At 47.3% G+C, this 24,120-nt stretch overlaps 2 protein-coding genes across 2 annotated transcripts in view; one reads left to right on the top strand and one right to left on the bottom strand.

Annotated features, from left to right (window-relative positions):
• The window catches only part of MAU2 (MAU2 sister chromatid cohesion factor), a 96,745-nt gene extending 91,884 nt beyond the window's left edge, over positions 1 to 4,861 (bottom strand). The window contains exon 1 of the mRNA XM_073555136.1: positions 4,751 to 4,861. Within this exon, the coding sequence (XP_073411237.1) occupies positions 4,751 to 4,846 (96 nt within the window). The 5' untranslated portion in view covers positions 4,847 to 4,861. The remainder of the gene's footprint in view (positions 1 to 4,750) is intronic.
• A 4-nt stretch (positions 4,862 to 4,865) lies between these two features.
• Positions 4,866 to 24,120, top strand: part of SUGP1 (SURP and G-patch domain containing 1) — a 78,161-nt gene continuing 58,906 nt past the window's right edge. The window contains exon 1 of the mRNA XM_073555134.1: positions 4,866 to 4,992. Within this exon, the coding sequence (XP_073411235.1) occupies positions 4,866 to 4,992 (127 nt within the window). The remainder of the gene's footprint in view (positions 4,993 to 24,120) is intronic.

The following is a 24,120-nucleotide window of genomic DNA, read 5'->3' as shown; positions in this document are numbered from 1 at the left end:
CCAGCAGCAGGACTCGCCACACATTGATGTGTGAACACAGCCCATACAGGAGGCTGTCCAGTGTGGGTCCGGACACTAGCAGCAGGGCTCGCCACACATTGATTTGTGACCCCAGCCCATACAGGAGGCTGTCCAGTGTGGGTCCGGACACTAGCAGCAGGACTCGCCACACATTGATGTGTGACCCCAGCCCATACAGGAGGCTGTCCAGTGTGGGTCCGGACACTAGCAGCAGGACTCGCCACACATGGATGTGTGAACACAGCCCATACAGGAGGCTGTCCAGTGTGGGTCCGGAGACTAGCAGCAGGGCTTGCCTGTGTGAACACAGCCCATACAGGAGGCTGTCCAGTGTGGGTCAGGAGACTAGCAGCAGGGCTCGCCACACATGGATGTGTGACCCCAGCCCATACAGGAGGCTGTCCAGTGTGGGTCCGGACACTAGCAGCAGGACTCGCCACACATGGATGTGTGAACACAGCCCATACAGGAGGCTGTCCAGTGTGGGTCAGGAGACTAGCAGCAGGGCTCGCCACACATGGATGTGTGAACACAGCCCATACAGGAGGCTGTCCAGTGTGGGGCCGGAGACTAGCAGCAGGGCTCGCCACACATTGATGTGTGACCCAGCCCATACAGGAGGCTGTCCAGTGTGGGGCCGGAGACCAGCAGCAGGACTCGCCACACATGGATGTGTGAACACAGCCCATACAGGAGGCTGTCCAGTGTGGGTCCGGAGACTAGCAGGACTCGCCACACATGGATGTGTGAACACAGCCCATACAGGAGGCTGTCCAGTGTGGGTCTGGAGACCAGCAGCAGGACTCGCCACACAAGGATGTGTGAACACAGCCCATACAGGAGGCTGTCCAGTGTGGGTCTGGAGACCAGCAGCAGGACTCGCCACACATTGATGTGTGAACACAGCCCATACAGGAGGCTGTCCAGTGTGGGTCCGGACACTAGCAGCAGGGCTCGCCACACATTGATTTGTGACCCCAGCCCATACAGGAGGCTGTCCAGTGTGGGTCCGGACACTAGCAGCAGGACTCGCCACACATTGATGTGTGACCCCAGCCCATACAGGAGCCTGTCCAGTGTGGGTCCGGAGACTAGCAGCAGGACTCGCCACACATGGATGTGTGACCCCAGCCCATACAGGAGGCTGTCCAGTGTGGGTCCGGAGACTAGCAGCAGGACTCGCCACACATGGATGTGTGAACACAGCCCATATAGGAGGCTGTCCAGTGTGGGTCTGGAGACCAGCAGCAGGACTCGCCACACATGGATGTGTGAACACAGCCCATACAGGAGGCTGTCCATTGTGGATCTGGAGACTTGCAGCAGGACTCGCCACACATGGATGTGTGAACACAGCCCATAAAGCAGGCTGTCCAGTGTGGGTCCGGAGACTAGCAGCAGGGCTCGCCACACATGGATGTGGGAACACAGCCCATACAGGAGGCTGTCCAGTGTGGGTCCGGAGACTAGCAGCAGGGCTCGCCTGTGTGAACACAGCCCATACAGCAGGCTGTCCAGTGTGAGTCAGGAGACTAGCAGCAGGGCTCGCCACACATGGATGTGTGACCCCAGCCCATACAGGAGGCTGTCCAGTGTGGGTCCGGACACTAGCAGCAGGACTCGCCACACATGGATGTGTGAACACAGCCCATACAGGAGGCTGTCCAGTGTGGGTCCGGAGACTAGCAGCAGGACTCGACACACATTGATGTGTGAACACAGCCCATACAGGAGGCTGTCCAGTGTAGGTCTGGAGAATAGCAGCAGGAGTTGCCACACATTGATGTGTGACCCCAGCCCATACAGGAGGCTGTCCAGTGTGGGTCAGGAGACTAGCAGCAGGACTTGCCACACATTGATGTGTGACCCCAGCCCATACAGGAGGCTGTCCAGTGTAGGTCCGGAGACTAGCAGCAGGGCTCGCCTGTGTGAACACAGCCCATACAGGAGGCTGTCCAGTGTGGGTCAGGAGACTAGCAGCAGGACTCGCCACACATGGATGTGTGAACACAGCCCATACAGGAGGGTGTCCAGTGTGGGTCAGGAGACTAGCAGCAGGGCTCGCCACACATGGATGTGTGAACACAGCCCATACAGGAGGCTGTCCAGTGTGGGTCCGGAGACTAGCAGCAGGGCTTGCCACACATGGATGTGGGAACACAGCCCATACAGGAGGCTGTCCAGTGTGGGTCCGGAGACTAGCAGCAGGGCTCGCCACACATGGATGTGTGAACACAGCCCATACAGGAGGCTGTCCAGTGTGGGTCCGGAGACTAGCAGCAGGGCTCGCCTGTGTGAACACAGCCCATACAGGAGGCTGTCCAGTGTGGGTCCGGACACTAGCAGCAGGACTCGCCACACATTGATGTGTGACCCCAGCCCATACAGGAGCCTGTCCAGTGTGGGTCCGGAGACTAGCAGCAGGACTCGCCACACATGGATGTGTGACCCCAGCCCATACAGGAGGCTGTCCAGTGTGGGTCCGGAGACTAGCAGCAGGACTCGCCACACATGGATGTGTGAACACAGCCCATATAGGAGGCTGTCCAGTGTGGGTCTGGAGACCAGCAGCAGGACTCGCCACACATGGATGTGTGAACACAGCCCATACAGGAGGCTGTCCATTGTGGATCTGGAGACTTGCAGCAGGACTCGCCACACATGGATGTGTGAACACAGCCCATAAAGCAGGCTGTCCAGTGTGGGTCCGGAGACTAGCAGCAGGGCTCGCCACACATGGATGTGGGAACACAGCCCATACAGGAGGCTGTCCAGTGTGGGTCCGGAGACTAGCAGCAGGGCTCGCCTGTGTGAACACAGCCCATACAGCAGGCTGTCCAGTGTGAGTCAGGAGACTAGCAGCAGGGCTCGCCACACATGGATGTGTGACCCCAGCCCATACAGGAGGCTGTCCAGTGTGGGTCCGGACACTAGCAGCAGGACTCGCCACACATGGATGTGTGAACACAGCCCATACAGGAGGCTGTCCAGTGTGGGTCCGGAGACTAGCAGCAGGACTCGACACACATTGATGTGTGAACACAGCCCATACAGGAGGCTGTCCAGTGTAGGTCTGGAGAATAGCAGCAGGAGTTGCCACACATTGATGTGTGACCCCAGCCCATACAGGAGGCTGTCCAGTGTGGGTCAGGAGACTAGCAGCAGGACTTGCCACACATTGATGTGTGACCCCAGCCCATACAGGAGGCTGTCCAGTGTAGGTCCGGAGACTAGCAGCAGGGCTCGCCTGTGTGAACACAGCCCATACAGGAGGCTGTCCAGTGTGGGTCAGGAGACTAGCAGCAGGACTCGCCACACATGGATGTGTGAACACAGCCCATACAGGAGGGTGTCCAGTGTGGGTCAGGAGACTAGCAGCAGGGCTCGCCACACATGGATGTGTGAACACAGCCCATACAGGAGGCTGTCCAGTGTGGGTCCGGAGACTAGCAGCAGGGCTTGCCACACATGGATGTGTGAACACAGCCCATACAGGAGGCTGTCCAGTGTGGGTCCGGAGACTAGCAGCAGGGCTCGCCTGTGTGAACACAGCCCATACAGGAGGCTGTCCAGTGTGGGTCAGGAGACTAGCAGCAGGACTCGCCACACATGGATGTGTGAACACAGCCCATACAGGAGGCTGTCCAGTGTGGGTCTGGAGACTAGCAGCAGGGCTCGCCACACATGGATGTGTGAACACAGCCCATACAGGAGGCTGTCCAGTGTGGGTCCGGAGACTAGCAGCAGGGCTTGCCACACATGGATGTGTGAACACAGCCCATACAGGAGGCTGTCCAGTGTGGGTCCGGAGACTAGCAGCAGGGCTCGCCACACATGGATGTGTGAACACAGCCAATACAGCAGGCTGTCCAGTGTGGGTCCGGAGACTAGCAGCAGGGCTCGCCACACATGGATGTGTGAACACAGCCCATACAGGAGGCTGTCCAGTGTGGGTCCGGAGACAAGCAGCAGGGCTCGCCTGTGTGAACACAGCCCATACAGGAGGTTGTCCAGTGTGGGTCAGGAGACTAGCAGCAGGACTCGCCACACATGGATGTGTGAACACAGCCCATACAGGAGGCTGTCCAGTGTGGGTCTGGAGACTAGCAGCAGGGCTCGCCACACATGGATGTGTGAACACAGCCCATACAGGAGGCTGTCCAGTGTGGGTCCGGAGACTAGCAGCAGGGCTTGCCACACATGGATGTGTGAACACAGCCCATACAGGAGGCTGTCCAGTGTGGGTCCGGAGACTAGCAGCAGGGCTCGCCACACATGGATGTGTGAACACAGCCCATACAGGAGGCTGTCCAGTGTGGGTCCGGAGACTAGCAGCAGGGCTCGCCTGTGTGAACACAGCCCATACAGGAGGCTGTCCAGTGTTGATCCGGAGACTAGCAGCAGGGCTCGCCTGTGTGAACACAGCCCATACAGGAGGCTGTCCAGTGTTGATCCGGAGACTAGCAGCAGGGCTCGCCACACATAGATGTGTGAACACAGCCCATACAGGAGGCTGTCCAGTGTGGGTCCGGAGACTAGCAGCAGGGCTCGCCTGTGATCGCAGATACAGGGGGCGGCTGAGACCAGAGGGGTCTGGCTGACCAATGGATCGCACTTCTGCCAGTAATTCTGTCTCCCCTGACTCCACCTCACTTCCATCATATTCCAGCCTTGCTGCATGAAGAAAAGTTGTTTTTTCTTCCTAGGTTGCTTTTATCAACCGCCTTACTTGTTCACACGCTGCAGTCCTTACAGGAAGCTCGGGCTTATGGCGGTCCGGTACTGGCCCCAGTGACTGCGGAGATTGGATTATTTCACAGCACATCCATAGACCGCAAGCATAGATGACACCGCAGGGACTACAATTCCCGGCATGCCACGCTCCGGAAAGGCCGTGTGCTGTTGGAGGAGGAGGAGGAGGAGCCGGCGTTGGAGAGAGAGCGAGCAAGATGGAGAGTAGGAAGTCTGCAGGTATGCTGCTGGGCTAGGGAGGGTAGCGGGGCTACTAGCCGAGCACAGCCGGCGCTCTGCGGCGTGTAATGGAGCCGCCGGGTCTGTAGCGTGTGCTGAGGTAATTGTGGCAGTGACTGCTCGGTGCGCGGCCGGTCCAAAGGAGACGGGTCAGCTGTACTCGGCACCTCCTTGTATCTCCGCTAACACTGAGGTCCTCCAGGGAAGGCCACGCTGCTGGTAGGAATTGGGGGGCACCTTACACCGCAGAGGAAATGGCTATGATGATGGTCCTGCTGTAGTCACTGCATGGTCTCTAGCACTGCAATTCAGCCGGTGTAACATCTACAGATCATGTTGGAAACAAACTACTAATCTGCGGGGGTGCGCCCTACTGTTCCCTAATTTGCTGGGACGTGCGCTACTGTGCAGGGGTGTATGCTAATAATAGAATGTTAGATTTGGAAGGAACCTCCTGGGCCATCTGGTCCAACCCCCTGCTCAAAGCAGGATTCGCTAAATCATCCCAGTCAGATGTCTGTCCAGCCTCTGTTTGAAGACTTCTATTCAAGGAGAACTCACCACCTCTCGTGGCAGCCTGTTCCACTGATTGATCACTCTCACTGTTAAAAATTTTTTTCTAATCTGTATCTTCTCCGTTTAATTCCATTGCATCTCGTGTTTCCATGTGCAAATGAGAATAAAGATGATCCCTCTACACTGTGACAGCCCTTTATACATAAACAGCTATTAAGTCTCCTCTTAGCCTTCTTTTTTGCAAGCTAAACTTTCCAAGATCTTTTAATCATTCCTCTTAGGACATACTTCACAGTCCGCTCACCATCCTGGCCGCTCTTCTCTGAACTTGCTCCAGTTTTTCAATGTCTTTTTTAAAATGTGGTGCCTAGAACTGGACACAGTATTCCAGATGAGGCCTGACCAAAGAGGAGTAGAGGGGATAATTACTTTGCGTGATCTAGACTATACTTCTCTTAATACATCCTAGAACTATGTTTGCCTTTTTGCTTCTGCATCACACTATTGACTCATGTTAAGTCTGTGCTCTATTAGTATATCCAAGTCTTTTTCACACATGCTGTTGCTTAGTTCTATTCTTCCCACTCTGTAGATATAATTTTCTTTTTTCTTGCCCAGATGTAGAATCTTGCATTTTTCCCTGTTAAAAACCATTCTGTTAGTTGCTGCCCATTCTTCAAGCTTATCTAGATCCTTCTGAATCCTTTCCATGTCTTCTGTAGTGATAGCCATCCCTCCTAGCTTTGCATTCTCTGCAAATTTGATTAGTTTACCTTCAGTTCCCTTATCTAGATGAATTATAAAAATGTTGAACAACACTGGGGCCAGGACCGAGCCTTGTGGTAGCCCACTTGAAACACTTTTCCAAATGGATGTGAGACCATTTATTACCACTGAGTACAATCACTGAGCCAGTTATGAATCCACCTAACCATAGCCTTGTCAATCCCATACTTGGTCATTTTTTTCAATAGGGATAGTATGAAATACTTTATCAAATGCTTTGCTGGAGTCGAAATATACTATATTTACTGCATTTCCCTGATCCACCCAGTCAGTGATTCCATCATAGAAGGAAATTAATTAGTTTGGCATGACTTGTTTGCTGCAAACCCTTGCTGGCTCTGTTTAATTACTGTATTCTCATCTAAGTACTTAAATACATGCTGTTTAATAGTTTGTTCAAAGATCTTCCTAGTATAGAAGTAAGGCTCACTGGCCTGTAATTTCCTGGCTCAGTCTTCTTTCCTTTTTTGAACATCGGGTCAACATTTGCCCTTCTCCAATCTTCTGGGACTTGTCCTGTTCTCCATGATTTTTCAAAAATTCTGGCTAGTGGTTCTGCAATTTCCTCTGTTATTTCTTTCAGTACCCTAGGATGTAATTCATAAGTACCAGGAGATTAAAAATTTATTTAAATTGGCTAACTGTTCCATCACAATCTCTCTGTTTATAGTGTGGATTATTTTATTCCTTTGATAGCACCATAAAGATCAGTTGATGTTACAATTGATGCTGATGTATTGATGTTAATATAAAGGGAGAGGTGCTCTAATATACACGGTGAGGCCCGCCAATATGCAGGGATATACACTAGAATTTACTAATATACATTGTTATCCTCCAATATAAATTTCTACACTGATATACATTGATTAGATTGTTAATCTGATGTTACAGCCCCAGGTCGACAGAGTCCATCAGACCCTCCATTGAGGCACACTGCAAGTGTGTTTTTTCCTGGACGACCAGGACTTACACGGCTTATTAATAAGATTTATTCAGTATATGTTAACAGTTCTGTTACATTAATGTGATAATGAATTCGCAATGCCTTGTCACCCTATATCACATATGTCAAACTCTGGCCCCCTGCCCGGCAACACACGTTTAACTGTATCTGCATCCTGGATGCTGATACGGTTGACAGCAATGATGGAGAAGGGAGCCCATCATTCTCCCTCTGCGTCTGACATCTCAGTGCAGCAGGCGTGATGATGTCATTACAACGCGCCCGCTGTGCAGAGCAGTGAAATGACTCAGAGCACTCACTGTATGGAGGCCCATTATACTGTATGGAGACCCGTGTGAGGCCCATTATACTGTAAGGAGACCTGTGTGAGGCCCATTATACTGTGCAAAGGCCCGTGTGAGGCCCATTATACTGTGCGAAGGCCCGTGTGAGGCCCATTATACTGTGCGGAGGCCCGTGTGAGGCCCATTATACTGTGCGGAGGCCCGTGTGAGGCCCATTATACTGTGCGGAGGCCCGTGTGAGGCCCATTATACTGTGCGGAGGCCCGTGTGAGGCCCATTATACTGTGCGGAGGCCCGTGTGAGGCCCATTATACTGTGCGGAGGCCCGTGTGAGGCCCATTATACTGTGCGGAGGCCCGTGTGAGGCCCATTATACTGTGCGGAGGCCAGTGTGAGGCCCATTATACTGTGCGGAGGCCAGTGTGAGGCCCATTATACTGTGCGGAGGCCAGTGTGAGGCCCATTATACTGTGCGGAGGCCCGTGTGAGGCCCATTATACTGTGCGGAGGCCCGTGTGAGGCCCATTATACTGTGCGGAGGCCCGTGTGAGGCCCATTATACTGTGCGGAGGCCCGTGTGAGGCCCATTATACTGTGCGGAGGCCCGTGTGAGGCCCATTATACTGTGCGGAGGCCCGTGTGAGGCCCATTATACTGTGCGGAGGCCCGTGTGAGGCCCATTATACTGTGCGGAGGCCCGTGTGAGGCCCATTATACTGTGCGGAGGACCGTGTGAGGCCCATTATACTGTGTGAGGTCCATTTTAATGGGTGTGTGGGGATTCCAGTTAGTGGATCTGTTATGATGAGTCACCGGAGGAAAAAACAAAATACTAGCTAAGTCCAGAAAAACCTGAGAGGTTGGCAGCTATCGGATTGCAGACCCCTGAACCTATCCACAACAACTAGCAGTAGCTGTGGGGGGTTCCTACGGTGCCCTAGACCCCTCGATCACAGCCGGAGAACTACATAGCCTAAAGACAGAAAGGGGAAAAACTAAACTGCCCCAGAGCAGACCCCAAAGCAATAGGCAGCCCCCAACATATAATGACGGTAAAGCAAGATGAAAACACTAACACAGATAGAAAGATAGGTTGAGCAAATGATGGGGCTCAAGCTAACTAAATAGGACAGGATAGGAAAGCCGCTGTCTGCCATCCGCAAAAACCCTATCCAAAATGTGCCAATCGACTGATAGGAAAAACAGGCCCTGAAGTCGCTAGGCTTCAAAAGACTATATCAGCACTCAGGTATATTCTGAAGACAGAGCAAAAGATCAACAGATCAGAGACAAAAATGGAATTCAGCTCACCCCCGGCCGGGGATGGCAGAACTCCCAAAAAACAAGGCAAAAAAAAACTGAAGTGTACAAAGCAGAACAGAAAAACTTAGCTTTGAGATGCAGGAATCAGACTGGTCTTCAAGAATCCAGCAGGATCACCAGCAAGGCAGAAGGGCGTCGGCTGCCTTATTTCCAGTCCTCAATTCCAGCCACCCAGTCATCATCTAGCTGCCCAGGTGTTTGGTAATCAGCCTCACTACCTTCCTTCACCAGAGGAGGGAGTTCATCAGACCTCAACGGTGAAAGGAAAAATGAACTCACAACAGTACCTCCCCCTTGAGGAGGGGTCACCGAACCCTCATCCATGCCACCAGGGCGATCCGGGTGAGCCCGATGAAAGGCACGCACCAATCTTTCGGCATGAATATCAGAGGCAGAGACCCAGGAATTATCCTCCTGACCATAACCCTTCCACTTAACCAAATACTGGAGTCTCTGTCTAGCCAGACGGGAATCCAGTATCTTCTCTACCTCATATTCCATGTTACCTTCAACCAATACAGGGTCAGGAGGTGCCACCCCAGGAACAACTGGTTCAACAAACCTCTTCAACAAGGACTTATGAAACACATTATGAATTTTAAATGTGACAGGAAAAGCCAACCGAAAAGAGACCGGATTAATAATCTCCAAAATCTTGTAAGGTCCAATAAATCTAGGCTTAAACTTAGGAGAAGCCACCTTCATAGCGATATTTTTTGATGACAACCAAACCATATCACCCACCTTAAACTGGGGACCAACGGTCCTACGCCGGTTGGAAAACCGCTGGGCCTTTTCCTGGGAGAGAGACAACTTATCCACTACTTGGTCCCAGATCTGGTACATTCTCTCCACCACAGTGTCAACACCTGGGCAGGCAGAAGGCTCCACCTGCCCTGAAGAAAATCGAGGGGGGAAACCCAAAGTTACAAAAAAAAGGTGACATCAAAGTGGCAGAACTAGCTCTATTATTTAAAGCAAATTCGGCCAAGGGCAAAAATGAAACCCAATCATCCTGATCGGCAGAAATAAAACATCTCAAATATGACTCCAAAGTCTGGTTTGTTCTCTCCGTCTGCCCATTGTTCTGAGGGTGAAACGCAGAGGAGAAGGACAACTGAATTTCCAGCTTGGAGCAGAAAGTCCTCCAAAATCTAGACACAAACTGAACTCCTCTGTCAGATACAATGTTCTCAGGGATCCCATGCAAGTGAACCACCTGTTGCAAAAACAAGGGCACCAACTCAGAGGAAGATGGCAACTTAGGGAGTGGTACAAGATGGACCATCTTAGAGAATCTATCACAAATCACCCAAATAACAGTCATTCTCTGAGAGACAGGCATATCAGAGATAAAATCCATTGAAATATGGGTCCATGGCCTCCTGGGCACCGGCAAAGGCATCAACTAGCCACTAGAGCGAGAACAAGGTTTAGACCGGGAGCAAGTCCCACAGGACTGCACAAAATTCCTGACATCATGAGACAAGGCGGGCCACCAAAAAGACCGACTCACCAGATCTCTAGTACCAAAAATATCTGGATGACCAGCCAATGCAGAGCAATGAACTTCAGACATCACTCTCTTCCTCCACTGGTCAGGAACATACAACTTTCCACTGGGACAACGCTCAGGTTTGTCCTCCTGAAACTCTTCCAGAGCACATCTCAAATCGGGCGAGATGGCAGAAAGAACTACCTCCTCGCCTAAGATGGTAACAGGCTTAGTCACAACAGGAGAATCAGCAAGGAAACTCCTAGAGAGGGCGTCTGCCTTGACATTCTTAGTGCCCTGAAGAAAAGAGACCACAAAATCAAAACGTGTGAAAAACAAGGCCCACCTAGCTTGTCTAGGATTCAAGCGCTTGGCCGACTCCAGATAAATCAAATTCTTGTGGTCAGTAAGGACCACGACTTGGTGTTTGGCTCCCTCCAACCAATGTCTCCACTCCTCAAATGCCCATTTCATGGCCAACAGTTCCCGATTCCCCACATCATAGCTACGTTCGGATGGGGAGAACTTTCGGGAAAAGAAAGCACAAGGATTCATTTTAGATGTCACAGGATCATTTTGGGACAACACCGCTCCTGCACCAATCTCAGAAGCGTCCACCTCCACCTGAAACGGGAGTGAAACATCAGTTTGCCGCAAAACTGGAGCAGAAGTGAATCTTCGCTTCAGCTCCTGAAAGGAAGAAACAGCCTCCGGAGACCAATTCAGCACATCAGCACCCTTCCTAGTCAAATCTGTCAATGGCTTGGCAATATTAGAAAAATTAGCTATAAATTTCCGATAAAAATTAGCAAAACCCAAAAACTTCTGGAGGGCCTTCAAAGAGGTGGACTGAACCCAATCATAAATGGCCTGTACCTTGGCCGGGTCCATTTCAATAGTTGACGGAGACAAAATAAATCCCAAAAATGAAATCCTCTGTACCCCAAAAAGGCATTTCGATCCCTTGACGTACAGGGAATTCTCCCTCAAAATCCGGAACACAGTCCGAACATGTTCCACATGAGAGTCCCAATTCTTGGAGAAGATCAAAATATCATCCAGATAGATAATCAAAAATTTATCCACAAAGTCCCGGAATATATCGTTCATGAAGCACTGGAAGACAGAAGGGGCATTAGTGAGCCCAAAAGGCATCACCAGGTACTCAAAATGTCCCTCCGGGGTATTAAACGCCGTCTTCCATTCATCCCCATGCTTAATGCGAATAAGATTATACGCCCCCTGAGGTCAAGCTTGGTAAACCAGCAAGCTCCTTTAACTCTGGAGAGTAGATCAAAAATCAGGGGTAACGGATACTGATATTTAACAGTAATTTTGTTGAGGGCACGATAGTCAATACAAGGCCTTAATGAACCATCCTTTTTAGCCACGAAAAAAAACCCAGCACCTAAGGGTGAAGAGGATGGTCTAATATGACCCTTCTCCAACGACTCCTTAATATAGGATCGCATAGCCTCGTGCTCGGGTACAGATAAATTGAAAAGCCGACCCTTGGAGAATTTACACCCCGGGTTCAGCTCAATTGCACAGTCATAACTCCTATGAGGAGGCAAAGACGCAGACTCATTCTCACTAAATACATCATAAAAGTCAGCCAAATAGTCAGGAACATCATGCGACTGGGGAGAGGTGGAGAAAACAGGAGCATCACTAAGGGCACACCGACAACCCCAACAACCCCAACCCCCACAGACAAAGATTTCCAATCCAGAAGTGGATTATGGATTTGCAACCAGGGAAACCCCAGAACAATGGTATCATGCAAGTTATGCAACACCAAAAATCTGCAATTTTCTTGATGGTCTGGGACGACCCGCATTACCACCTGGGTCCAAAACTGAGGTTTATTCTTTGCCAAAGGAGTAGCATCAATACCCCTCAAAGGGATAGGCGTCCGCAGAGGTGTCATAGTAAATCCACAACGTTAAGCAAAATCCAAGTCCATCAGGTTCAGAACTGCTCCCGAATCCACAAAAGCCTTGGCGGAAAATATGGACAGGGAGCAGTTCAGAGTAATTGCCAGAAGAAACTTAGGTTGAACACCACCCACAGAAAACGTGTGTGCACAACGTTTCTCTTGTTTAGGGCAGACAGAAATAATATGCGAGGCATCTCCACAAAAAAAAACACAGCTTATTACGCCTTCTGAACTCCTGACGTTGCGCCCTAGACAAAACTCTATCACATTGCATAGGTTCAGACATTTTTTCAACAGGTGGCAAGATCTCTCTTGTAGTTTTGCGTTCACGTAAACGCCGATCCTCCTGAATGGCTAATGACATAGAATCTTCAAGACCAGAGGGAACAGGAAATCCCACCATAGTATCTTTTACAGTTTCTGACAAACCCTTCCGAAAGAAGGCTGCCAAGGCACAATCATTCCAGGTAGTAAGGACCGCCCACTTTCGGAATTTTTGACAGTACAACTCTGCCGAATCCCGACCCTGGCTTAATGCCAACAGGGTCTTTTCAGCCTGATCAATAGCATTAGGTTCATCATACAACAACCCCAAGGCTTGAAAAAATGCGTTCACATTATTCAGAATAGGATCATCAGGTTTCAAAGAAAACGCCCAATCCTGGGGATCGCCGCGCAGCAGAGATCACAATTTTAACCTGCTGCGCGGAGTTCCCCGACGAGTTAGGCTTCAAGGCAAAAAAATTTTTACAATTATTCTTGAAATTCAAGAATTTAGACCGATCCCCAAAAAAACACATCAGGAGTATGAATCTTTGGTTCAGCAGCATGTGAATGAGCAAGATAGGCGGAAATTCCCCGCACTTCAGCAGCGAGCTGCTCCACACGATCAGACAATTGCTTCATCTCCATTGGGAGAAAAATTCCTCCTACGGCCTCAGAGATACAGAGGAAAAAATATGCACACAAAAAAAATTCTGACACACTTTTTTTTTTCTCTACAATTTTCTCCTGCTATTGAGTACCCTAGGATCTGCGGTATGGCTGGTGATTCTGTTATGATGAGTCACCGAAGGTGGAAAAAACAAAACACTAGCTAAGTCCAGAAAATCCATAGAGGTTGGCAGCTATCGGATTGCAGACCCCTGAACCTATCCACAACAACTAGCAGTAGCCGTAGAGGGTTCCTACGGTGCCCTAGACCCCTCGATCACAGCCGGAGAACTACATAGCCTAAAGACAGAAAGGGGAAAAACTAAACTGCCCCAAAGCAGACCCCAAAGCAATAGGCAGCCCCCAACATATAATGACGGTAAAGCAAGATGAAAACACTAACACAGATAGAAAGATAGGTTGAGCAAATGATGGGGCCCAAGCTAACTAAATAGGACAGGATAGGAAAGCCGCTGTCTGCCATCCGCAAAAACCCTATCCAAAATGTGCCAACTGACTGATGGGAAAAACAGGCCCTGAAGTCACTAGGCTTCAAAAGACTATATCAGCACTCAGGTATATTCTGAAGACAGAGCGAAAGATCAACAGATCAGAGACAAAAATGGAATTCAGCTCAACCCCGGCCGGGGATGGCAGAACTCCCAAAAAACAAGGCAAAACAAAACTGAAGTGTACAAAGCAGAGCAGAAAAACTTAGCTTTGAGACGCAGGAATCAGACTGGTCTCCAAGAATCCAGCAGGATCACCAGCAAGGCAGAAGGGCGTCGGCTGCCTTATATCCAGTCCTCATCTAGCTGCCCAGGTGTTTGGTAATCAGCCTCACTACCTTCCTTCACCAGAGGAGGGAGTTCATCAGACCTCAACGGTGAAGGGAAAAATGAACTCACAACAGGGATCATACTGTGATGGGGTCCCCATACTTTGCCAAGGGGGTGAGGGGGGATGGTCACTGTAATGTTTTCCACACGTTTGTAAAGATATGGCTGCCAACCCTTTAAGGAAGACCTTGATGTGTAGAGAATGGTATCGGATCTGTAGGCAGGATGTTCTAGAGCAGGAGGATCTGATCGATCTGATCATCAGATTGATAAAAGTTCCAGTAAAATTTGAATTTTATTCATTTAAATCCCTGGTGCTTGTGTATATATATGAAGATGGAAAACGGACACAAATGTATGGATAAGAACGAATATACCGTATTAGTTAAAATGAAATGGGGTAGGTGAAAATCTAGGTTCACAGTACAACATGTACTGTAAAGCCAGTGTTATTTTATACATTGCATGGCATAAAAGTGATGGAAATGCTGTTTTTTAGTTTGTTTTTTTTGTATTTTATTATGATTGTCAATAAACAAAAGCAAAATGAAAAATTGTTATTATACAGCCCATAATTTGTGGGAGTGCTAGGCAGGGAGCACTGAGATTGTTAAAGAATAAAAAGGAAAGGAAGGAAAGACAATAGACTTATAATAGAGGCAATAGAATACAATTAAATGCGATCCCTTGTGCGTTCTTGCGTCATGTGAGCATGAATTAGCCGAGGAAGCCCACACGAAACGCGCGTCAGGGTTGCTATTTTCACATATGGGTGAGATGCTTTTTGTCGATTTGTGTCTGCTTTGGTTAGCGTTTACTTTATGAGGACATTTTATCCTTATGTATTTAAACGGTCACTGCTGTGTCTGCCTTATTATATACTTTTGCGTACTGTAATTTTGTTTACTAGGTGGACATTCCATTACTGAATCTTTGACCATTTGTTATCAGACCTCTAGACATTTAACTAATGTTTTGAGTTCTTTTTTTCTACTAAAAACTTTTTTCACTAGGCCTCATGGTTATTTGTGTATCTTGCATCCCATACCCGATACGTATGTGATGTGGATTTGTGAATTATTGTTTGACACCGTACGCCATTGCCTTATCTTTCTTACTATGAAATTTATTGTTACTGGTCTATGTATTTTGTCATAAAATTGTTTTTATTTTTTTATATCTTGGACTCTGTACTCCATGTCTCTTGTAGGATATATATCTTAAATTAGGAGCACAAGTTGAGAAAAACCAAAACCGTGAGATTTTATGAAACATTGTTTCTGAACAAATGGTTTATATCTACTTAGAGCAAATAATTTGAATTATGCAGTGTGACAGCTGAAAAGATGAGTTTACATGTCGTAGTCAAAGGGCCCAGTTTTGTAACGTGATTTCACTAGAACGTGTACTGTATAAAGGCCGTTCTTAAGGCCCCGTCACACACAGTGAGATCGCTAGCAAGATCGCTGATTTTGTGATGCAACAGCGACCGGCCCCCCGCCGGGTATCGCTGATTGTGCACGAATGTCCTAGGCCCTTTTTTGATCGTTGGTCTCCCTCTGGCCAGCACGCAGCGCTGCGTGTGGCAGTGGAAGACCATCAATCAGCGAGCTGGTATCCAAGGTAAACCGCGGGTAACTAAGCGTGCGCGTCGCTAAGTTACCCGCTGTGTACCTTGGATACCATTGCGCTGGGAGCTGGTATCCAAGGTACACAGCGGGTAACTAAGCGATGGCGCGCTTGTTACCCGCGTCGTCACTGGTCCCGATCGCTGGTGAGATCTGCCTGTTTGGCAGCTCACCAGCGATCATGTAGCGACACCAGCGATCCTGACCAGGTCATATCATTGTCTGTCATTGTCTACTGAGACATCAGTAGGTTAAATGTTTTTGAATATCCATATTGAATCAGGAGCCCCATATAATGCTCCATACAGTTCATGATGGCCCCATAAGATGCTCTATACAAAATACCCCATATAATGCTGCACAAAGGTTAATAATGGCCCCATAAGATGCTCCATAGAATATGCCCCATACAGTATGCTGCTCCATAAAGGTTATGGCCCCATAAGATGTTCCATAGATTATGCCCCATATGCTGCCCCATAGATTATACTCCCATAAGATGCTCCATAGATTATGCCCCAATAAGATTCTCCATATATTATGCCCCCATAAAATGCTCCATAGATTATGCCCCATAGAATATGGCCCCATATGCTGCTCCATAGATTATGCCCCCATGTGCTGCCCCCACAAGATGCTCCATATGCCCCGATATGCTGCTGCCGTTGCAAAAAAAAAGCCATACTCACCTCTCCTGCTCAGGACCCGTCACCTGAGATATTCCTGTGTCAGTGGCTGTCCAGCCAGCAGAGGGCGCAGCGCACACTAACCACGTCACCACTCCCCCTGCTGGCTAAACGTCACTGACACAGAATGCAGCAGACAGCGGTGAGCAGCGATGGACCCCGGACAGGTGAATATCGCTATACTTACCCCCTCCTAGCGTGGTCTCTGCAGCCCGGCTTCTCCACGGTCTCCCTTCCTGCCTTCAGCGGTCACGTGATACCCCTCATCATACTCATGAATATGCGCATATTCTTGAGTTTAATGAGCGGTACCACGTGACTGCTGAAGGCAGGAAGAGAGACCGTGGAGAAGCGGGGGGGCTGCAGAAACCGTGCCGGGGGGTAAGTATGATCTCTGACACCCCCGCTCCCCCTCCGACCCCCAGGTATATGACTCGTGTATAAGCCGGGGGGGGGGGGGCCTGGGGACGTTCAGCCCAAAAAGATTGGCTGAAAAAAATCTCGGCTTATACTTGAGTATATACGGTATGCGTGTATAACAAAACATGTAATAGCAATAATTTTCTGGGAGAACATTTTTAAGCCGTTGCAGAAACCGCCCCATTCACATGCATGGCACAGATCTCTCCGTCTCAGAGTGGCATTTAACTCCTTTCTGACATCTAACGTAATAGTATGCCGATGTTGAACTCCCCCTGTTTGGTGCGGGCTCTGGCGTTGAGCCCGCACCTTTCCGGGCACAATTCAGCTGATGTATACAGCTGACATGTGCCATCAACAGCCGCGGGTGGAATGGCGATTCACACGTGGCTGTAAACCAGTTAAATGCCGCTGTGAACTTCTGACAGAGGCATTTAACTCGCTCTTACCGGAAGTGCATCGTAAATCCCGCCCATTAGTGACCTAGCAGGCCTCTATGGTTGTCCTTGCCGGATTGCTATGAGTGCCGCCCGGTGGTCAGCTCTCATAGCAGATCAGCATTTCTGCTACACACAGGCAATTTGATCATTGTCTGTGTGTAGCAGAGGCGTTCAAAGTATTGCAGCTTCTAGTCTCCCATAGAGACTATTAAGTATGCAAAAAAGTAAAAAAAAAAAAAAAGTACCGTATTTAAAAATTAAAGTTCAAATCACCCCCTTTAGCTCCTTTCAAAATAAAACAATAAAAAAAATCAAATGTACACATATTTGGTCTCATTGCATTTAGATTGGCCCAATCTAGCAATATAAAAAAAAAGAATCTGGTCGCTATACGGCGTAACGAGAAAAAAATTAAAAATGGCAGAATTACATTTTTTTTGCCGCTGCTACATTGCAATAAAATGTAATAACTGGCGATCAAATAATCGTATCTACACCAAAATGGTATCGATAAAAACGGAAGCACGGCGCGCAAAAAAATAAGTCCTCACCTGACCCGCGATCACGAAAAATGGAGATGCTACGAGTATTGGAAAATAAAAACATGCACACAAATGAACAGGTCAGTAAAAAACTGTTCACACCACCCAAAGACTAAGACACAGAAAAAGTATGACAAACGTGCATGAATACTCTCTTGTAAAATATATATATATATATATATTTATACAATAAGCAGCAAGTGCTAGTAGAAAATAACAAACACAGGGTATTTAGTTGATACGTTTTTACATTGTTTGCAAAAAATGTATACTAAGCCACTCCACCACGTCACGGTAACCCTTCACGGAGCAGTCCTATCTAATGTATTTGAAACCTGATCATGTGAACAATAACTACATGAGCAGTTTCTTACTGACCTGTTCATTTTTTGTGCATGTCTCATGTGTTTTTAATTCATTAATTTCTTGCTTATGCAAGGTTTGGGAGATTCCCGCCCCTCTCGTGTGACATGCACATAAAGAGCCATCTTACACAGCATGCCCACATCAGGCAGCACCTTTCTGAATCCTGCTCATGTAGGTATTGTGCACATTATCAGATTTTAAATACATTAGATAGGACTGCTCCGTGAAGGGTTACCGTGACATGGTGGAGTGGCTTAGTATACATTTTTTGCAAAAAAGTATCAACTAAATACCCTGTTTGTTATCATCTTTTACTAGCACTTGCTGCTTACTGTTATATATATTTTACAACAGAGTATTCATGCACGTTTGTCATATTGTGTGTTTTTTTTCTGTGTCTGAGTATTGGAAAATGGCGTATTTTTTAATACAAAGTTTGGATTTTTTTTTTCATCGCTTAAATAAAAAAGAACCTAGACATGTTTGGTGTCTGTGAACTCGTAATGACCTGGAGAATCAGGATGGCAGGTCAGTTTTAGCATTTAGTGAACCTCGCAAAAATGCAAAACAAAAAACAACTGTGGGATTGCACTTTTTTTTTTTGCAATTGCACCGCACTTGGACATTTTTTTTTCCCATTTTCCAGTACACTATATGTTTAAAACCATTGGTGTCGTTCAAAAGTACAACTTATCTCGCAAAAATCAAGCCCTCACATGGCCATATTGATGGAAAAATAAAAAAGTAATGGCTCTGGGAATAAGAGGAGCGAAAAAGGAAAATACTTCTGGTCGTGAAGAGGTTAAACTCACTAAAGAGCCTCTATCAGTGCAATGAGAAGGCATACTGTAGTATACTGGTGAAATGAGATCTGATGATTTTTGGATTGGGTTGAGGGAATTTTCTTTCTTAAGGCCCCGTCACACATAGCGATCTCGCTAGCGAAATCGCTGCTGAGTCACAAGTTTTGTGACACAACAGCGATCTCACCAGCGAGATCGCTGTGTGTGACAGCAATCAGCGACCGACCCCCCTTGCCGGTATCTCTGATCGCTGCAGGAAAGGCCAGGACATTTTTTTGGTCGCTGGTCTCCCGCTGGCCACCACGCATTGCTGCGTGTGACAGGCGGGAGACCAGCGATCTGCTGGTAACTAATGTACACATTGGGTATCCAAGGGACGGGCGTCCCTTAGATACCCGATGTGTACGTTAGTTACCAGCGCGCTGATGCAGGGAGCTGGTAACTAACGTACACATCAGGTATCTAGGGACGCACGTCCCTTGGATACCCGATGTGTACGTTAGTTACCAGCTTCCTGCATCAGCGCGCTGGTTACTAACGTGCACAGCGGCGCTGGGCTGATCGCTGGTGAAGCTGCCTGTTTGACAGCTCACCAGCGATCACATAGCGATTCACCAGCGATCCTGACACATTGATATCGTTGTCAGGATCGCTGGTGAGTCGCTATGTGTGACTCCAGCCTTAGTTTTGACAGATCTGATATTTATATCCTGTATAAGAACATCCAAAAGTTATACAGTAGAAATACGCATACAGTGGGCACAATTACAGATTGCATTTAACCCCTTTCTGCCATCCGACGTACTATCCCGTCCATGTGCCCTGGGCCCCTATGCCCATGGACGGGATAGTACGTCGGCGTGGTGAGCGCCGCTGATCGCGGCCGGGTGTCAGCTGATTATCACAGCTGACACCCGGCACAATGTGTCAGGGGTGGTCACGGACCGCCCCCGACACGTTAACCCCTTGCACACCGCGATCAAACATGATCGCGGTGTACCGGGGGTTAAAGGGAAGCATCTGCAGGGAGGGGGCTCCCTCCGTGCTTCCCTGAGCCCCCCACGGCAGCGCAATGTGCAGCGCTGCTGCGGGGGGCTCCTTTCCTCCAGGCCCCCGAATCCAAGATGGCGACGGGGGCCTTCGGGGGCCTGAGGAAGCTGGCTTCCTCAGTGCCTGCAAAGCGCAGGCATGAGGAAGCCTTCTGCAGTGCCTGTGTCAGATCGCTGATCTGTCACAGTGATCTGTGATGTGACAGATCGAGGACAGTGATGTCCCACCTGGGACTATTTAATAAAGTAAAAAAAAAAAATAAAAAAAAGTGTTAAAATAATTTAAAAAAAATCGCCAAATAAATTAGGAAAAAATAAAAAAATATTCCCCCAATAAATCCATTTTTTGGAAATAATAAAAAAAACAAACAATAAAAGTACACATATTAGGTATCGCCGCGTCCGTAATGACCCGCCCTATAAAACTGTCCCATTAGTTAACCCCTTTAGCGAACCCCTTAAAAAATAAAAAACGAAGCAAAAAATAATGATTTATTATCATACCGCCAAACAAAAAGTGTAATAACGCGCGATCAAAAAGACGCATATAAATATCCATGGTACCGCTGAAAACGTCATCTTGTCCCGCAAAAAACGAGCCGCCACACAGCATCATCAGCGAAAAAATAAAAAAGTTATAGCTCGCAGAATAAAGCGATGCAAAAATAATTATTTTTTATATAAAATAGTTTTCATTGCATAAAACCGACAAAAACATAAAAAAACGACCTAAATGAGGTATCGGTGTAACCGTACTGACCCGAAGAATAAAACGCTTTATCAATTTTACCGCACGCGGAACGGTGTAAACGCACCCCCCCAAAAGAAATTCATGAAAAGCTGGTTTTTGTTCATTCTGCGTCCCAAAAATAGGAATAAAAAGCGATCAAAAAATGTCACGTGCCCGAAAATGGTACCAATAAAAACGTCAACTCGTCCCGCAAAAAATAAGACCTCACATGACTCGGTGGGTCAAAATACGGAAAAATGATAGCTCTCAATATGTGGTGATGCAAAAAATATTTTTACAATAAAAAGCGTCTTTTAGCGTGCGACAGCCGCCAAACATAAAAACCGCCATAAATAGTAAATCAAACCCCCCGATATCACCCCCTTAGTTATGGAAAAATACTAAAATTAAAAAAAAAATATTTATCTCCATTTTCCCGTTAGGGTTAGGGCTAGGGTTAGGGCTCAGATTAGGGTTAGGGGTGTGTTGGGGTTAGGGTTGGAGTTAGAATTGGGGGGTTTCCACTGTTTGGGCACATCAGGGGCTCTCCAAATGCAACATGGCCTCTGATCTCAATTCCAGCCAATTCTGAGTTGAAAAAGTCAAATGGTGCTCCTTCCCTTCCAAGCTCTGCCATGCGCCCAAACAGTGTTTTACCCCGACATGTAGGGTATCAGCCTACTCAGGACAAATTGCAAAACAATTTTTGGGGTCCAATTTCTCCTGTTACCCTTAGGAAAATAAAAAATTGGGGGCAAAAATATCATTTTTGTGGAAAAAAAATGATTTTTTTATTTTCACGTCCGAGTGTTATAAACTTCTGTGAAGCACTTGGGGGTTCAAAGTGCTCACCACACATCTAGATAAGTTCCGTGGGGGGTCTTGTGTCCAAAATGGGGTCACTTGTGGGGAGTTTCAATAGTTTAGGTACATCAGGGGCTCTCCAAACGCACATGACACCCGCAGACCATTCCATCAAAGTCTGCATTCCAAAACGTCACTGCTTCCCTTCCGAGCCCCGACGTGTGTCCATACAGTAGTTTTCTCCCACATATGGAGTGTCAGCATACTCAGGCCAAATTGGACAACAACTTTTGGGGGTACAATTTCTCCTGTTACCCTTGGGAAAATGAAAAAATTGGGGACTAATTGATCATGTTTCTGGAAAAAATACGATTTTTTTATTTTCATGCCCTGGCATTATAAACTTCTGTGAAGCCATTGGGGGTTCAAAGTGCTCACCTCACATCTAGATAAGTTCCTTAGTGGGTCTAGTTTTCAAAATGGGGTCATTTGTGGGGGGTTTCCACTGTTTAGGTACATTAGGGGCTCTCCAAAGGCAACATGACACCCGCAGACCATTCCATCAAAGTCTGCATTCCAAAACGTCACTACTTCCCTTCCGAGCCCCGACGTGTGCCCATACAGTAGTTTTCTCCCACATATGGGGTATCAGCATACTCAGGACAAATTGGACAACAACTTTTGGGGTCCAATTTCTCCTGGTACCCTTGGGAAAATAAAAAAATGGTGACTAAAAGATCATGTTTGTGGAAAAAAATACAAATTTTTTATTTTCACGCCCGGGCGTTATAAACTTCTGTGAAGCACTGGGGGGTTCAAAGTGCTCACCACACATCTAGATAAGTTCCTTGGGGGGGTCTAGTTTACAAAATGGTGTCATTTGTGGGGGGTTTCCACTGTTTAGGTACATTAGGGGCTCTCCAAAGGCAACATGACACCCGCAGACCATTCCATCAAAGTCTGCATTCCAAAACGTCACTACTTCCCTTCCGATCCCCGACGTGTGCCCATACAGTAGTTTTCTCCCACATATGGGGTATCAGCATACTCAGGACAAATTGGACAACAACTTTTGGGGTCCAATTTCTCCTGGTACCCTTGGGAAAATAAAAAAATAGTGACTAAAAGATCATGTTTGTGGAAAAAATACGAATTTTTTATTTTCACGCCCAGGCATTATAAACTTCTGTGAAGCACTTGGGGGGTCAAAGTGCTCACCACACATCTAGATAAGTTCCTTAGGGGGTCTAGTTTCCAAAATGGTGTCATTTGTGGGGGGTTTCCACTGTTTTGGTACATCAGGGGTTTTCCAATCGCGACATGGTGTCCGATCTCAATTCCAGCCAAAAACGTCAAATGGCGCTGCTTCCCTTCCGAGCTCTGCCATGCGCCCAAATAGTGGTTTACCCCCACATATGGGGTATCAGCGTACTCAGGACAAATTGCACAATAACTTTTACGGTCCTGTTACCCTTGGGAAAATAAAAATTGGGGTGAAAAGATCATTTTTGTTGAAAAAATGATTGTTTAATTGTACCTCTGTACGTTATAAACTTCTGTAAAGCCCTTGTGGGTTCAAAGTTCTCACCACATATCTAGATAAGTTCCTTGGGGGGTCTAGTTTCCAAAATGGGGTCACTTGTAGGGGGTTTCCACTGTTTAGGTACATCAGGGACTCTCCAAACGTGACATGGCGTCCAATCTGAATTCCAGCCAATTTTGCATTGAAAAAGTCAAACGGCGCTCCTTCCATTCTGAGCTCTGCCATGCACCGAAACAGTGGTTCCCCCCCACATATCAGGTATCTGCGTACTCAGGACAAATTTCACAATAACTTTTGCAGTCCAATTTCTCCTGTCACCCTTGGTAAAATAAAAAAAATTGAACCTGAAGTATTTTTTTTATGAAAAAAAGTTAGATGTTCATTTTTTTTTAAATATTCAAAAAAATTCCTGTGACGCACCTAAAGGGTTAATAAACTTCTTGAATGTGGTTTTGAGCACTTTAAGGGGTGCAGTTTTTAGAATGGTGTCACTTTTGTGTATTTTCTATCATATAGACCCCTCAAAGTGGCTTCAAATGTGATGTGGTCCTAAAAATAAAATGGTGTAAAAATGAGAAATCGCTGGTCAACTTTTAACCCTTATAACTTCCTAACAAAAAAAAATTTTGGTTCCAAAATTGTGCTGATGTAAAGTAAACATGTGGGAAATGTTAGTTATCAAGTTTTTTGTGTGCCATATCGCTATGATTTAAGGGCATAAAAATTCAAAGTTGGAAAATTGCGAAATTTTCAAAATTTTCGCCAAATTTCCGTTTTTTTCACAAATAAACGCAAGTTATTTGAATGAAATTTTACCACTAACATGAAGTACAATATGTCACGAGAAAACAATGTCAGAATCACCGGGATCCATGGAAGCGTTCCACAGTTATGACCTCATAAAGGTACAGTGGTCAGAATTGTAAAAATTGGCCCGGTCATGAACGTGCAAACCACCCTTGGGGGTGAAGGGGTTAATGTACAGGATGGGCCATTTATATGGATAGACCTGGGTGGGCCATTTATAAAGTTGGA

Source organism: Dendrobates tinctorius, unplaced genomic scaffold (assembly GCF_039654945.1).
Source record: "Dendrobates tinctorius isolate UK_male_01 unplaced genomic scaffold, ASM3965494v1 ptg000219l, whole genome shotgun sequence".
NCBI lineage: Eukaryota > Metazoa > Chordata > Amphibia > Anura > Dendrobatidae > Dendrobates > Dendrobates tinctorius.
The sequence above is the reverse complement of the archived record's forward strand: the minus strand, read 5'-3'. Positions and strand labels throughout refer to the sequence as shown.